At 41.5% G+C, this 14,238-nt stretch overlaps 1 protein-coding gene across 3 annotated transcripts; it reads left to right on the top strand.

Moving 5' to 3' along the window:
• Nucleotides 1-200: 200 nt before the first annotated feature.
• Med18 (mediator complex subunit 18) lies at nucleotides 201-13,995 on the top strand. 3 transcript variants are annotated; one of them, XM_021263175.2, is made up of 4 exons: nucleotides 201-326; nucleotides 520-658; nucleotides 1,100-1,246; nucleotides 6,648-13,995. In XM_021263175.2, exons 3-4 carry the CDS (start codon nucleotides 1,174-1,176, stop codon nucleotides 7,199-7,201), a joined length of 627 nt encoding a protein of 208 aa, XP_021118834.1. In that variant the 5' UTR covers nucleotides 201-326; nucleotides 520-658; nucleotides 1,100-1,173; the 3' UTR covers nucleotides 7,202-13,995. The 3 variants fall into 3 exon arrangements, with proteins under 3 accessions (XP_021118834.1, XP_004850811.1, XP_021118833.1); XM_004850754.4 differs by having other exon boundaries at nucleotides 276-411; XM_021263174.2 differs by having other exon boundaries at nucleotides 288-375.
• The last annotated feature ends 243 nt before the right edge of the window (nucleotides 13,996-14,238 follow it).

Genomic DNA, 14,238 nt, shown 5'->3' with positions numbered 1-14,238 from the left:
CTTACCCAGTCTCATTTTTTCCCCAGAAAATATTGCTAAATTCAAAGGTTAAGTATATCTTTGTTCAGTCTTATCAGTTCCAAGAGATTGCCCACACAAAAACAACTCCAGACAGTCCGACTTGAAAAAAAACCACATATTTTTCTAGAGGAAGGCCTATGACGTCAAGAGCCCCTTCCTTTCCTCCCAGAGCAACTCTTCAGAGAACCCTCGCTTTTTTCATACACCCGCACTGCATCTTGCGCATGCGCCTCTGTTTGGCCGACCGCAAAGAAGCGATTTCTGGTCCTCTCGGCACCCTTACGTTGCGGAGCGGCCGTGTGGAGGTTTGCGCTTAGTCGCCTTCTTGCCGGAAGTGGGGAGAGGAGGAGGAAGGTTATTTGCCCTGGTGTGGGGCCTCGCTGATTTCGGGTACTCTGTGGCTGGGGGCTAACTCTCGCCCCGGATTACGCGGGTCGGTTTAATTCCTAGCAAAGAAGCTAGGGTGCGCACAGAGGTGTTTCTCTAATGTAATTGCAGATTCCTGGATGGCGGCTCCGGAGGACCTGTCCCATCATCTTGAAGGAACTTCACGCTTTCTCCTGGCTGGCTTTTAGAACCATTTTCAGAGAGGCGGAACGCCTGCATTGTTGGCTCCAGGCTCTGCTGCTCACTTGCTGTGCGTGTCCTTGTGTTCCTCTTCAAGTCTTCATATCATCAACTATAAAATGAAGCATACAAAAGGCCCTTTAAGTCACCAGTTTTTCTGTAACTTTAGGAATGTTATCGCGTGCCCATTATGTGATTTGACCCATTTAGCTTTGAGGGTTAAATATCACTGGCCCCATTTTATAAGGAAAAGAGTCCCAGGGTGAAGTTACCTGACTTTCTCAAGGTTGCACAGGTAACTTTTGGAGGTTTCAGAACTACAAGGTTTTGCTGTAATTCCATGGCCAGATGTCTGTTACATATTTCTCTGTCAGCAGTTCATAGAACTGGCCACATTAAGCAGATACTATACTCAGTTTTGTATGACTGAATCTTGACTTCAAGGCCAATGCCACGGCTTATCTGGTGTCCCTCCATCACTCTGACATATCAACAAGTGTAACTTTTACAGGTGTATCCTGTGGCTTGTCTGATTGGAAGCTCTAAATCCGGTTCTGTTGTTTTCAACGTAATCAAACAGACAGAATGGAGGCACCTCCAGTCACCATGATGCCTGTCACTGGGGGCACCATTAACATGATGGAGTACCTACTGCAAGGTGAGTGAATCAGGGAGTTTGGGTTACTTGTTTTCCTCTTTTCTGTTCCACACTCCTGGAGATTAGAGACTTACACAAAGGCAACTTGCAGTTTCTGGCAATAGAAAATTATTTTAATTTTAATTTAATTTTAAATTATGGTTTCAAATACACTAAATACATTAAATTTGCCATCATAAACATTTAACATTGCTGTACATCAGATCTCTAGAACTTTTTCATTTTGCAAAACTGAAATTCTATACCCATTAAATATTAATGCCCTTTCCCTTCTATTCCCATTGGTTAGCAATTACCTTTCTACTTTGTTTTCTATTTTGACTATTTAGATATCTGATATGAATGGAATAACATAGTATTTGTCTTTTCCTATTTTATTTTACTTAGCGTAATAACCTTGAGGTTCATCTGTGTTGTAGCATGTGACATCTTTTAAAAAGATGCATGGTTAGGGCCTGGGGATTTAGCTCAGTGGTTTCGCCACCGGTTGCACAAGCACAAGGACCCGAGTTCAATCCTCAGTACCAAAAAGTTGCACGGTATTATATGTATGTGTGTATTATATAACATGCATATATACATCTTACATTTTCAATATCCATTCATCTGCTGATAGACATTTAAGTTGCCTCCGCCTTCTGTCTATTGTGAATAGTGCCACAATAAACATGAATGTGCAGGTATCTTTTTGAAATGCTATTTTAAATATTTACTCAGAAGTGGGACATACTGAATCATAATGTTTTTTAGATTTTTGGAAACAGGGTCTTGTTGTGTAGCCCCAGCTGATCTCTAACTTACTAAGTACCCAAGGCTGGCTTCAAATGCACAATCCTTTGGGCTCAGCCTCCCAAGTGCCAGGATTAAGGCATGTGCTACCATATCCAGCTAATTCTATCTGTTATTTATTTAGCCACCACGCCCAGCCAAAGTTTTTAATTTTAATGAAATCTAGCTTATTCTTTCAGGGCTCATGCCTTTGAAATAATATAGTCATTGCCAAAGCCATGGTCATCTATAATTCCTCCTTGTCCCCTTTTATCCTTTTGGTTTACATTTAGCTCTGTGGCCTATTTTGAATTAAGTTTTGTGAAAAGTGTATATCCCAAACCTTTTCAAAGATGTGAACATTCGCCAGGTGGACATGGTGGCACACCCCTGTAATCCCAGCAGCACTTAGGAGGCTGAGGCAGGAGGATTGCCGAGAGTTCGAGGCCAGCCTGGGCTATGCAGTGAGTTCAGGGCCAGCCTGAACTACAAAATGAGATCCTGTCTCAGAAAAAACAGAACAAAAACAAAAAAAAGATGTGAACATTGCCATCCCCCCGGAAAGTTCCTTCTGTGTGAGACCTCATCCTACTCATCGCTCTCTGATTGTGCAAACTGCTCTTGTGATTTTTTTCCCACAGCAGATGACTTTTACCTGTTCATAAACATCAAACAGTGGCATCATGTAGATTGTACTCTTTTGTTTTAGTCAGCATAATTATTTCAGTATGTATTCATATCGCTGTGCATATCAGTAGTGTGTTGCTTAGTGCTATGGCATTGTACAAATACATTGCAATGTGTTTATCCATTCTGCTATGGTTGGGCACCTGGCCTATGTCTAGTTTTTGGTTACTGTGAATACTTGCTGCTTGAACTATCTTATAAATATTTTGTAGGCACGTTTTCTCTTCTCTTGGGTCAGTACCCAAGAGTGGAACTGTGAGTCAGCCAGCTATTTTTTTTTTTTTTTTTGGTACCGGGGATCGAACCCCGGACCATGCGCTTATGAGGCAGGTGGCGGAACCACTGGGCTAAATCCCCGGCCCCAGACAGCTATTCTTTTAGTTAAATGTAGTGATTTCTGAAAGACGACTCAAATAATTTTAAAAATAGTGATAGTAGGGGTCAGGGATTTAGCTCAGTGGTTCTGGTGCCTGCCTTGTAAGCTCAAGGTCCCGAGTTTGGTCCCTGGTACCAAAAATAATAATAATAATAATGATAGTAATAGCTAATGATTTTGAGCCTCTGCCCTATACTTTATGTGTATTGGCCACTTATTTAATTTTTGTTTTTGTTTTTGATTTTTTTTTTGGTACTGAGGATCGAACTCAGGACCTTGTGCTTTCGAGGCAGGCGCCAGAACCACTGAGCTAAATCCCTGGCCCTGTTATTGTTTTTGTTTTGTTTTGTTTTTTTGAGACAGTCTCACTATGTAGTTCAGAGTGGCCTTGTACTCAATATACAGCCAAGGCTAGCCTCAAACTCTCAGCAATCCTCCCGCTTCAGCCTCCCGAGTGCTAAGATTACAGGCATTCACCACCATGCCTACAATTCTCATAACAACTTATAAGATGATACTTTTATTAGCTCTTATAGATCAGGAAACAGTGGTAAGGTAACTTGCCCAGATGAGAAAACTTGAGACCCAGGGAAGGTACTAATTTTTAGGTCATAACAATGTTTTGTGAGAGATTTTAGATTTTGTAACTTAAGAGAATTCATTCAGTAACAGTATGAACAACTATTTTGTGTTTTCTGTGTCTGTTTGTATTTGTGTGGTATTGGGGATTGAACCCAGAGCCTTTGCACTGAGCCACAGCCCATTTTTTTATTTTGGGACAGGGTCTTAGTACATTGCTGAGTTGCCAGACTAGGCTCAAATTTAGGATCCTTCTGCCTCAGCCTACCAGAATGCTGGGATTACAGGTGTGGACCACCACTGCCCAACCACTTTCATTTCCTTGAATTTGCCACACCCTTTCCTGCCTCAGTGTCTTTGCACTTGATGATCCCTCTGCCCTGAGAACATTTTCTCAGCTATTCAAATAGTCATCTCATTTTCGCCCTTCAGGTCTCCACTCAGTTGTCTTCCTCTTAGGCCTTTTCTGAACATTCCAACCTCTCATAGTGGTCCATCCTGCCTTCCCACCAGTTTTCTCATATCTCCCTTTTATTTCCTTGAGTTTCTGTTTATTTGTTTACTTGTTATTTTTGTTTCCTCCCCTCAACTGTAATCTCCATAAGAGAGTGCCTCCTACTGCTCAGTGTCCTGCACTGCATTCAGTACATGTGTTGAACAAATCAGCACTTACACAGCACCTAAAATGAATGAACGTGTGTGCTACTGCCCTGAACGTAGAATACAATGGTGAGCCACTCCCTGCTCCCGACTTCTTGTATCCCATGATTACTAGGACCTGGTCCATCACTTTTCTTTAGCCCTACTTGTTTTCATTTAAGTCCCACTGTCAGCTTCTGCCATAAAGTGACAATTGAGCAGAGACTTGAAGAAAGTTATAGAGTAAAACATGCAGCTATACAAAGAAAGAACATCCTAAGCACAGAGAAAAAGGGAAGGCTCTCTGAAGAGATATACATTGTGAGATACTTGGCATTTTCAGGCAATAGCAGCAAATCACTGGCTGGAGAGAATGATCAAGGGGGAGAGCTGAAGGTGATGTTGGATGGTAACAGATAATATATAGGGCCCTGTAAACAGTCATAAAGACCATTTTATTCTGGGTGACACAGCAAGGAATATCATTTATAGTATATTTATCCATTATTTTGGGGTGCCAGGGATTGAATCCGGGTCCTTAAACTTGCTAGGCAAGCACTCTATTGCGGAGATACGCCTCCAGCCCCATGCCTTTATTTTGGTACTGGGGATTGAACCCTGGGCTTCATGTGTCCCAGGCAAGCACTGTACCACTGAACTATATCCCCAGCCCTAGGCCTTAGATCTTAAAAAGGCCACTTGGCTGTTTTGGAAAAGAAAGAAGGCAAGAGTAGAAACAGGCTACTGCAAAGACCAGTCAAGAAAGCAACTTGGACTACTGATCAAAGGAGTGAAAGGTAAATTTGTAAAAGTACAAATTTTGCTTTTATTTCAAAAGTATGGATTGGATGGATGTAGGATGTGGGAGAAAGAAAGGAGTCAAAGATGATTCCATGATTTTTAACCTGGGTAACTGTTAGCAGAAAATTGCCATTTACTCTGATGGGTAAAACTTTAGGAAAAATAAGATTTAGGGAGGGAAAATCAACAATTTCATATTAAACATGTATGAAGATGTATGAACTGGGTGTGGTGACGCACCTGTAATTCCAGCATTCTGGGAGGCTAAGGCAGGAAGATTATAAGTTTAAGCCCAGCCTGGGCAACTCAGCAATTTATCAAGACCCTGACTTAAAATGAAAAATGGGCTAGGGATGCAGATGTCTGTTAGGCATCTAAGTAGAAAAGTCGCGTAGACAATTGGATATATGCATCTGTAATTCATAAACTATAAATGTGAGCGTCTCAGGGCATAAATGGTGTTTAAAGCCATGGACCAAATGGGATTATCAAGGGCCGGGGATTTAGCTCAGTGGTTCTGCTGCCTGCTTTGCAAGCGCAAGGTCCCGAGTTCAATCTCCGGTACCAAAAAAAAAAAAAAAAAGATTGCACCAAATGGGATTATTGAGGGAAGAAGAGACTTAGTAGAGAAAAGGGTGAGGAGTAAATCCTAGGATCCTCCATCATTTAGGGAAGATGAGGAAGACTAAATGGTCCTTGAGATCAGTGAAGAACTGAGAGAGGCTTGTGTCCCAGAAGCCAAAGGAAAAGTAGATTTCAAAGGGGGTATAATGTACTATAGCAGCCATGTCAATGAACCATAAGAATGAGTAAGATGAGGACTAAACCTGATATGTTTCTATGAAATGTTCATTCTGTTTCTCTTAAGTATATTAAATGAAAAGGAAACTATATTTTTTGTAATAAGTAGAAGAGTTATATTTGCTGGAAAAAGAAGATAATTGTGATTGAGAGTTCAGCTAGGTGGTAGAACTTGTGCTTAGCTTATGTGAGACCTTGAATTCAGTCTCCAGCACCAGAGAGAGAAACAAAGACAGAGAGGAGCGAGGGATGTAGTTCAATGCAAAGGCCCTGGTTTCAATTCCCCTTGCTGCAGAAGAGGAGGGGGCCAGAAAAGAGGCAAGGAAAAATAATAATTGTTAAAATAAATGATAACAAAATAGTACTGTTACTCTTACTGATAGCTACTGCTGCCTGAGGCCTCCTAGAGATTGGCATTACTAGAGAAATCTTAAAGTCTCTAATGCCAATAAGAAAATAGAAAATATTGGGCCAGGGATTTACCTCAGTGGTTCTGCCCCCTGCCTCGAAAGTGCAAGGTCCTGAGTTCGATCACCGGTACCAAAAAAAAAAAAGAGAGAATACAAAAAATTGAAAGTAACTTTCTTATAATATTATGCAATAGCTCAGCAGTATAACTCCTTTAAAATCTCATGTATTGGCCCTGTGTTTTACAAAATGCTGCACTAACCTGCTTTTGTCTTTTAATCTTTTGCTAATTCCATGACCCAGAATAAAAGCTGGGACTCAGTGGTGCTTTTCCTTCCTCAGGGAGTGTCTTAGATCACAGTTTGGAAAGCCTCCTCCACCGCCTTCGTGGTCTGTGTGACAACATGGAACCTGAGACTTTCCTTGACCATGAGATGGTGTTCCTCCTTAAGGGCCAGCAGGCCAGCCCGTTTGTCCTCAGGACCCGGCGCTCTCTGGACAGGGCAGGGGCACCCTGGCATCTGCGCTACCTGGGACAGCCAGAAATGGGCGACAAGAACCGCCATGCCCTGGTGCGAAACTGCGTGGACATTGCCACGTCTGAGAACCTCACCGACTTCTTGATGGAAATGGGATTCCGCATGGACCATGAGTTTGTCGCCAAGGGACACCTGTTCCGTAAGGGCATCATGAAGATTATGGTGTACAAGATTTTCCGCATCCTTGTGCCAGGAAACACAGACAGCATTGAGGCCTTGTCACTCTCCTATCTTGTGGAATTAAGTGTTGTTGCCCCGGCCGGCCAGGACATGGTCTCTGATGACATGAGGAACTTTGCTGAGCAATTGAAACCTCTGGTTCACTTAGAGAAAATAGATCCCAAAAGGCTCATGTGACTACGTGAGTCTGTCTGTCCCTCACCCCTGTTAGAAAAAAGATGATGTAAATGCTTCATTTCACCGCTGCCAGGCAGGCATTATTCCTTCAGGAAGAAGGGTGGTGAGGATGTTGTTAGTTCTGTGCATGTTTTCTTCATGTGGTGGTTTCACTTTCATGGTGACTTTGTGTGTGCGTGTGTGTGTGTATTGAAGCCAGGGCCTTTATACTGAGCTACATACCCAGCCTTTTTTTGAGACAGGGTCTCGCTATATGGTTGAGGTTGCCCTTGAACTCACTATGTAGTCCAGGCTGGTCTCAAATTTGTGGTGATCCTCCTACCTCAGCCTCCTCAGTGCTGGGACTACAGGCATGCTACACCTGGCTTGCCTTTTTAAATTAAAGTCTCAGAATAACAAGGAGAATCTGGCTAATCCCTCTGCATGAAGAGGGAAAATTGGAGTAAATTAACTTTTGTATTTTTTTTTGTATTGGAGTAAAATAGCTTTTGGCAAGAAGTCTTGTTTCCCCATTTGTGATAAGGCAGCGATGGCAAATGTTTTAGATCTTTCGATGATACAAACAGCGCACTGTGGCACATGTGCCATAGATTTGCCACCACTGATATAAAGGTTGTAATGTAGAGTCTAAGTTCGTGTTGTATAGTAATAAAGGCTATAACGAGAAATGTCTGTAATCCTTTACTCTCCTAACTCTCCAAATTTAGGAGAGTTTATCAGTTGTAGCAAAAAAGATTTTTTTTTAAAGATAGTTTTTGTTTGGTACCGGGGATCAAACTCGGGACCTTGTGCTTATGAGGTAGATGGTGGCACCACTGAGCTAAATCCCCGGCCCACTTTTTGTTTTTTAAGGTAGAGTTTCTCCATGTAGCTCAGGCTGGTCTCAAACTCACTGCCCAGGCTGTCCTGAAACTCACAGCAATCCTTCTGCCTCAGCCTCTGCGTGCTAGGATTATAGACCTACACCACCATGCCTGGCTCCCCTTGCTTATTTTATTTTATTTTATTTTATTATTTTTTTTTTTTTGGTACTGGGGATCGAACTTGGGTTCTTGCACTTGCAAGGCAGGCGGTGAAACCGCTGAGCTAAATCTCCAGCCCTACCCTTGCTTATTTTAAACACTGAACTGTACCTCTCTCCCAATATCTGTTTATATCCTTGGCCTATTTTTTTTTCTGTTTTATTTCCAGTTTTGCTGATTTGCAGGAATTTTTGTATAATCTTTTGGTTTCGGTGTTTTTTCTGCAAGTATCTTCTCTCAGTCTGCCATCTTCGTGTTAACTTTTTGAGATGTCATTAATTTACCAGATGTCTTAAATTTGGGGGGGGGGTTGTTACTGCTTTTTGTAGTACTGGGGATTAAAACCAAGACTCTGGTAGGGCAGGCAAGCCCTCTAGCAGTCAGCCACCTCTCAGCATGTGTCCTAATTTTGACTTTTTGGTTTGGAATCTTGTTTTAACATCTTATTTACCCATAGGTATTACAGATTTTCCTATTTTTTTTTTTCACATTAGCTTTATGTTTTTAACGTTCACATTTAGGTCTTTATTCCGTCTGGAGCCCATCTGTTTTTTGGTGGTGGTGGGGTACTGGGGATCAAACTCAGGACCTTGCACTTATAAGGCAGGCACGTTGCCACTGAGCTAAATCCCGGGCCCCTGGAGCCCATCTACATAGCTTCAAGTAAAAGTCCAACTTCTTACAAAATTTAGAAATTAGAGGGCTGGGGATTTAGCTCAGTGGTTTCGCCGCCTGCTGCACAAGCACAAGGACCCACGTTCGATCCCCAGTACCAAAAAAAAAAATTTAGGAATTAGTGTTCCTGTCACTCTCTGAAAAGCAGTCTTTGCAGGGCTTTGTGATTTCATCTTTATCACATTGTTTCCATGTATATACTTTATTCCTAAGCCCTCCACTTGATTCCATTGGTCTTTTTCTTTGTTAAATATCAGCAACATGTTTTGTTTTGTGTTTTTTGGTACCGGAGATTGAACTCAGGACCTTGTACTTTCGAGGCAGGCTCCAGAACCACTGAGCTAAATCCCCAGCCCAGGCACCTTTGTTTTACTGCTTAAGACAGACTTTGCTTTCATAGGCATTTATTCTTTCATATTCAGTCTACAGTATTGCTGGATTTCACTAACATGTCTAGATTAATTGGGAGAGAAATGACATCTTCCCATGGAACACTCCCTTCCCAGAATTCAGGGTGGCTGGCTTCCTTTTCCTCTGCTAAAATGTTGGAGAAGCTTTCCTAACCGTCTGAAATTAGCATGAAAAAAATTAGCTAGCATGCTCACCCCCTGCCACTCTACTCTCTATCTCTTTTTCTTATTATTTTTTTTCACAGCATTTATTCTAGTTTTTTGTTCATGCTACATGAGATCCATGAGGGCAGGTGCTTTAATTTGCTCTCTACTGTATCCGTAGCACCTAAAAGACTGACAGTCCCATGGTTTGTTTTTGTGTTTGTTTTTGTTTTTTGAGACAGGGTCTCTCTGTGTAGTTCAGACTGGCCTTGATCTCATTATGTAGCCTAGACTGGCCTCAAATTTGCAGCAGTCCTGCCTCAGCCTCCTGAGTGCTGGGATGACAGGTGTGCACCACCACACCTGACTGGCACTCTATGTTTTAAACAAGTGAATAAATAATATCATTAAAGTGTTGAGGTCATCTTGGTATTTATTCAGGCCAGGCTGTTGTTTTTTTAGTTTTAGTTTTTTGGTTTTTTGGGGGGTTTTTTTGGTACCAGGGATCAAACTCGGGTCCTTGTGCTTGCGCAGCAGGCAGTGAAACCACTGAGCTAAATCCCTGTCCCAGTTTTTGGGTTTTTTTCAGTCCTAGAGATTGAACCATGGTCCTTTGCACTGAGCTACATCCCCAGCCCTTTATTTGTTTGTTTGTTTGTTTATTTACTTACTTGGAGGGAGGTTTGAGATAAGATCTTGCTATGCAGTTCAGACTGGCCTTGAAATTTGTAGCAATCCTCCTGCCTCAGCTTCCCAAGGGCTGGGATTACAGGCATGCACCTCCACACCTGGCCTGTTTTTAATTTTGAGACAGGGTCTTGCTGATTTGCCCAGGCCTCCTACCTCAGCCTCCCAGAGTGCTGGGATCATAGGCCTGTGCCATCACGCTGGTTTATTCAAGTCCTTATGTTGCTGAAGATAGTTTAAAATTTTTCTTGATAAATGTCTTAGGCATTGCTTTGAGGTTAACTGCTGTAGTGTATTAGTCAGCAAACTATACTTGTGCATGTCAGCCTGTCACCTGTTTTTTGTTTGTTTGTTTTTGGTACTGGGAATCAAACTCTGGGACCTTGCGCTTGCCAAGCAAGCAGCAGAACCACTGAACTAAATCTCTGGCCCCTGTCACTTGTTTTTATTAATAAAGTTAAGTTGGAAGACATCCATATTCATTGAATATTGTCAATAGCTGCTTTTGTACTATAATGACACATTCTATTTGAGTACATACAACAGTGATCACATGACCTGCAAAATTAGAAAGAAATATTTACTGTTTAGCCTTTTATGGAAAAAGATTGCTCATCCCTCCAATATAATACAGTTTAGTTGGTAATACAGATAGGATTGGGGGGGTTGGTATGTTGGGTTTTTTGTTTGTTTGTTTGGCAATACTGGGAGTTCAACACAGGGTCTTTGCACTGAACTGTATCCTCAGCCCTTTATTCTTATTTTCAGACAGGCTCTTGCTGAATTGCCCACCCAGGTGGGACTCAAACTTTCGATCCTCTTGCCTCAGCCTCCCCAAATCCTGCTATTATAGATGTGTACCACCATGCCTGGCCCTTTATCACATTTTGTTTTCTTGTTTTTTCTATTTTTTTTTCTCCACCCTCTTATCACTTTATTTTTTTGTCAGGGATCGAACTCCTTCCTCTTTCGAGGCAGGCAGCAGAACCACTGAGCTAAATCCCCGGCCCCTCATCACATTTTTAAGGTGGTTATTCTTGTTACAGAAATGTATAAACAGGCACAGTGGTGCATGCCTATAATACCAGCACTCCGGAAAGTTGACACAGGAATATTGCAAATTTGAGCCCAGCCTGGGCAATTTAGCAACTTAGACCTTGTCTCAAAATAACAATAAAATAATAATAATAATAATAATAATAATAGTAAAAGGTGTCTGGAATGTAACTCACTTAAAAGCCTTAGGTTCAAAAGATTGGGTTCAATCTCCAATACAAAAAAAAAAAAAAAGAGGGAGAACAGCCTGGGAATGTAGCTCAGTGATAGAATACTTGCCTAGTATGATGTGGTTCTAGCACCTAAAAAAACAAATCAACAAAATTTAGGGCTGGGGACTTAGCTCAGTGGTGCCACTGCCTGCCTCGAAAGCTCAAGGTCCCAAGTTCAATCCCCAGTACCAAAAAAAAAAAAATTTAAAGTTCAGGGAGCTTGCCTAATGATTCTGTTTTGTTTTTCAAGTAGACCATAAAACTAGCAAGCAGTGGCTGTTGTATCTTTTACTTTTCTATCAATTCTTACATATTTCTTTTACTTTTTTCTTGTCTGAAAGTATTGGCCTGGGCCAGGGATTTAGCTCAGTGGTTCCGTTGCCTGCTTCACAAGCACAAGGTCCCGAGTTCGATCTCCGGTACCAAAAATAAATAAATAAAAATATTGGCCTGACTCTTCCATACTCTAGGAGACCCTCGTGTTAATAATGAGCACCCATAACATAGTCTGAGGTTAATGCTATTCCATCAGGTTTCTTAAGTATGAAGAAAAAATAAATCGTGATTTTTTTTCTTTTATCCTTTCATCCATGAATGTGATTGAATGATATTGACAGATTTTCTGCTGTTGGCCATTGTTTTACTACTGGGATAATTCTTATATAAATACCCTGTTGAATTTGGTTGCCTATTATTTTATTGAGGATATTTGCATTTTTAATTCCTTAATTTCTATTCCATGATCTATGCAATCTGACTATTCCCTCTTAACGTTCTCTGCTGGAACTGCAATCTCAGCACTGCCCTGGACACTAGGGTACACCAATGGTTGAGCTATAGTCCCTGTTTTTAACAGCTTTCCTCTAATGACAGGAACAGATATTTGTACAATTTGTATAGTCATAAGAGTTATGCAACTAGAGGGCTTCTTTCCAAGGTAAATGGATTGTGAACCCTGGTCAAGCAGGTCAGCTTCCTTTTCCTTGGATATACCCCAGTGCTCTTGCTTATCCCTTTACCTCAGCCTTTTCTGCTGATTTTTGGTACATGACTCCTGCACAAAAGCAAGATGGAACCATATAAAGATTGTGCCAGTGACTAAGAGCACAGCCCCAAATGTAGGCTGTGCCTCTTACTACAGTAGTTATATGCCGGGGCATAATGTATCGCCTCTCAAAGAACCCATTTCCTTATCTGTCAAATTGCGAATAATGATCAGACCTTCATTACAAGAGGACACAGCAAGCTAAACTGTGAAGGCTTTTAACACTAGGCCTGACAGGTTGCCAGGGTAAACCAGGGTTTTCCACTTCTGTCCTTCTGTTATTATTCCTGGCCCACAAGGTCATGGAAGTTTTTCCTTCTGACTATGTGTATGTGGGGGGGAGTACTGGGTATGAAACCTGGGGCACTGTACTTCTGAGCTACATCCCCACCCCTTTTTACTTTTTTATTTGGAGACAGGGTCTCACTAAATTGTCCAGGGTGACCTCAAACTTGTGATCCTCCTACCTCAGCCTCCCCAGTGGCTGGGACTGCAGGTGTGTACCATCATGCATAGCTTAAATCTCTGATTTTTTGAGGTAGTTGTTTGGGAGACAGGGTCTTGCTATGTTGCACAGACTGGCCTTGTACTCATGATCCTCCTGTCTCCATCTCCTTATTAGCTGGGATTGCAGGTGTGCACTTCTGTGCCTGGCTTGACCTCTGACATTTGACAGCAGCTAAGTAACATCATTCTTTTTATATTTCATCATGTTCCTCAGGCAGTAATATTCTGTGTGTCTCATTTGGCTTCTTGCGCTACCATTTAATAGCTGTTTGTATTGTAGGCAAGTTATTTAATCTTTTACAAAGTCTATTTTCCTATCTTTAAAAGGAGCATAATTATAGTACCTATTTCATAGGTATGTCAAACAAATTAAATTATGAATATACATAAAAACCTACCAGAGTGCTTACCACATAAGTAATTAATACATGTTAGCTGTTTTCAATTTTAGTTCTATTACTGACAAGATTGTATGCTTCCTCTGGGTTTGGTGGCACTTGCCTGTCTGTAATCCGGGCATCCTGGGAGGCTGATGCAGAAGGATGAAAAGTTTGAGCCCAGCCTGGCAACTTAGCAAGACATTGCCCTTCCCCTGCCCCCCAAAAAAGAGGGCCAGGGATGGAGCTCAGTGCAAAGGCCCTGGGTTCAATCCCCAAATACATGAATGAATGGGCGAGGGATGTAGTTCTTTCTGCATGAAGGAGCTAGTGTGCTTGTGCACGCACACACACAAATTTAAACCATGTATAAAAAGTAATTTGCACAGTCCTGGGAACCAGTTTTAATTTGCACAGTCCTAGGAACCAGCTAATAATTATATTGTTTTGCTTTTTGTGACAAAAAGTCTTATTTTCAGTGTTAGTCCAATCTGGTGAATGTTTAAACCTAAACTGGTCTAAAAGTTCTCACCTTTCTCCTAAGTTTGTAAACCTTGTTTCCATTCATTTATTACATCTTGTCATCTGCTGAGCTCAGATAATTAAACTTATGTCCAAAATTATTAAAAAATGAAAAAAGATTATGCTTTTTAAGAGAGGGACTGTGTTTTGTAGTATAGCATAATGGTTAGGAGCACAGACTGGAATTTTGAGTTCAAGTTCAAACTCCACTGCAAGGGCTAGAGGTATAGCTCAGTGGTAGATAGAGAGCTTAGCATGTGCACTGCCCTGGACTGAATCCCAGCACCAAAAAACAAAACAAAACAAAACTTCATGGCCAGCATGTTTTTTAAGCAGGAGGAAAGCTCTGTAGGCCTTGGTTGGTAAGTCTGATCTAGAGC

This window comes from Heterocephalus glaber, unplaced genomic scaffold, assembly GCF_053883595.1.
Source record: "Heterocephalus glaber isolate CG9 unplaced genomic scaffold, H.glaber_assembly_v1.0 deba00001452, whole genome shotgun sequence".
Classification (NCBI taxonomy): domain Eukaryota; kingdom Metazoa; phylum Chordata; class Mammalia; order Rodentia; family Bathyergidae; genus Heterocephalus; species Heterocephalus glaber.
Note: the sequence above shows the minus strand (reverse complement) of the source record. Positions and strands in the feature narration are given on the sequence as shown.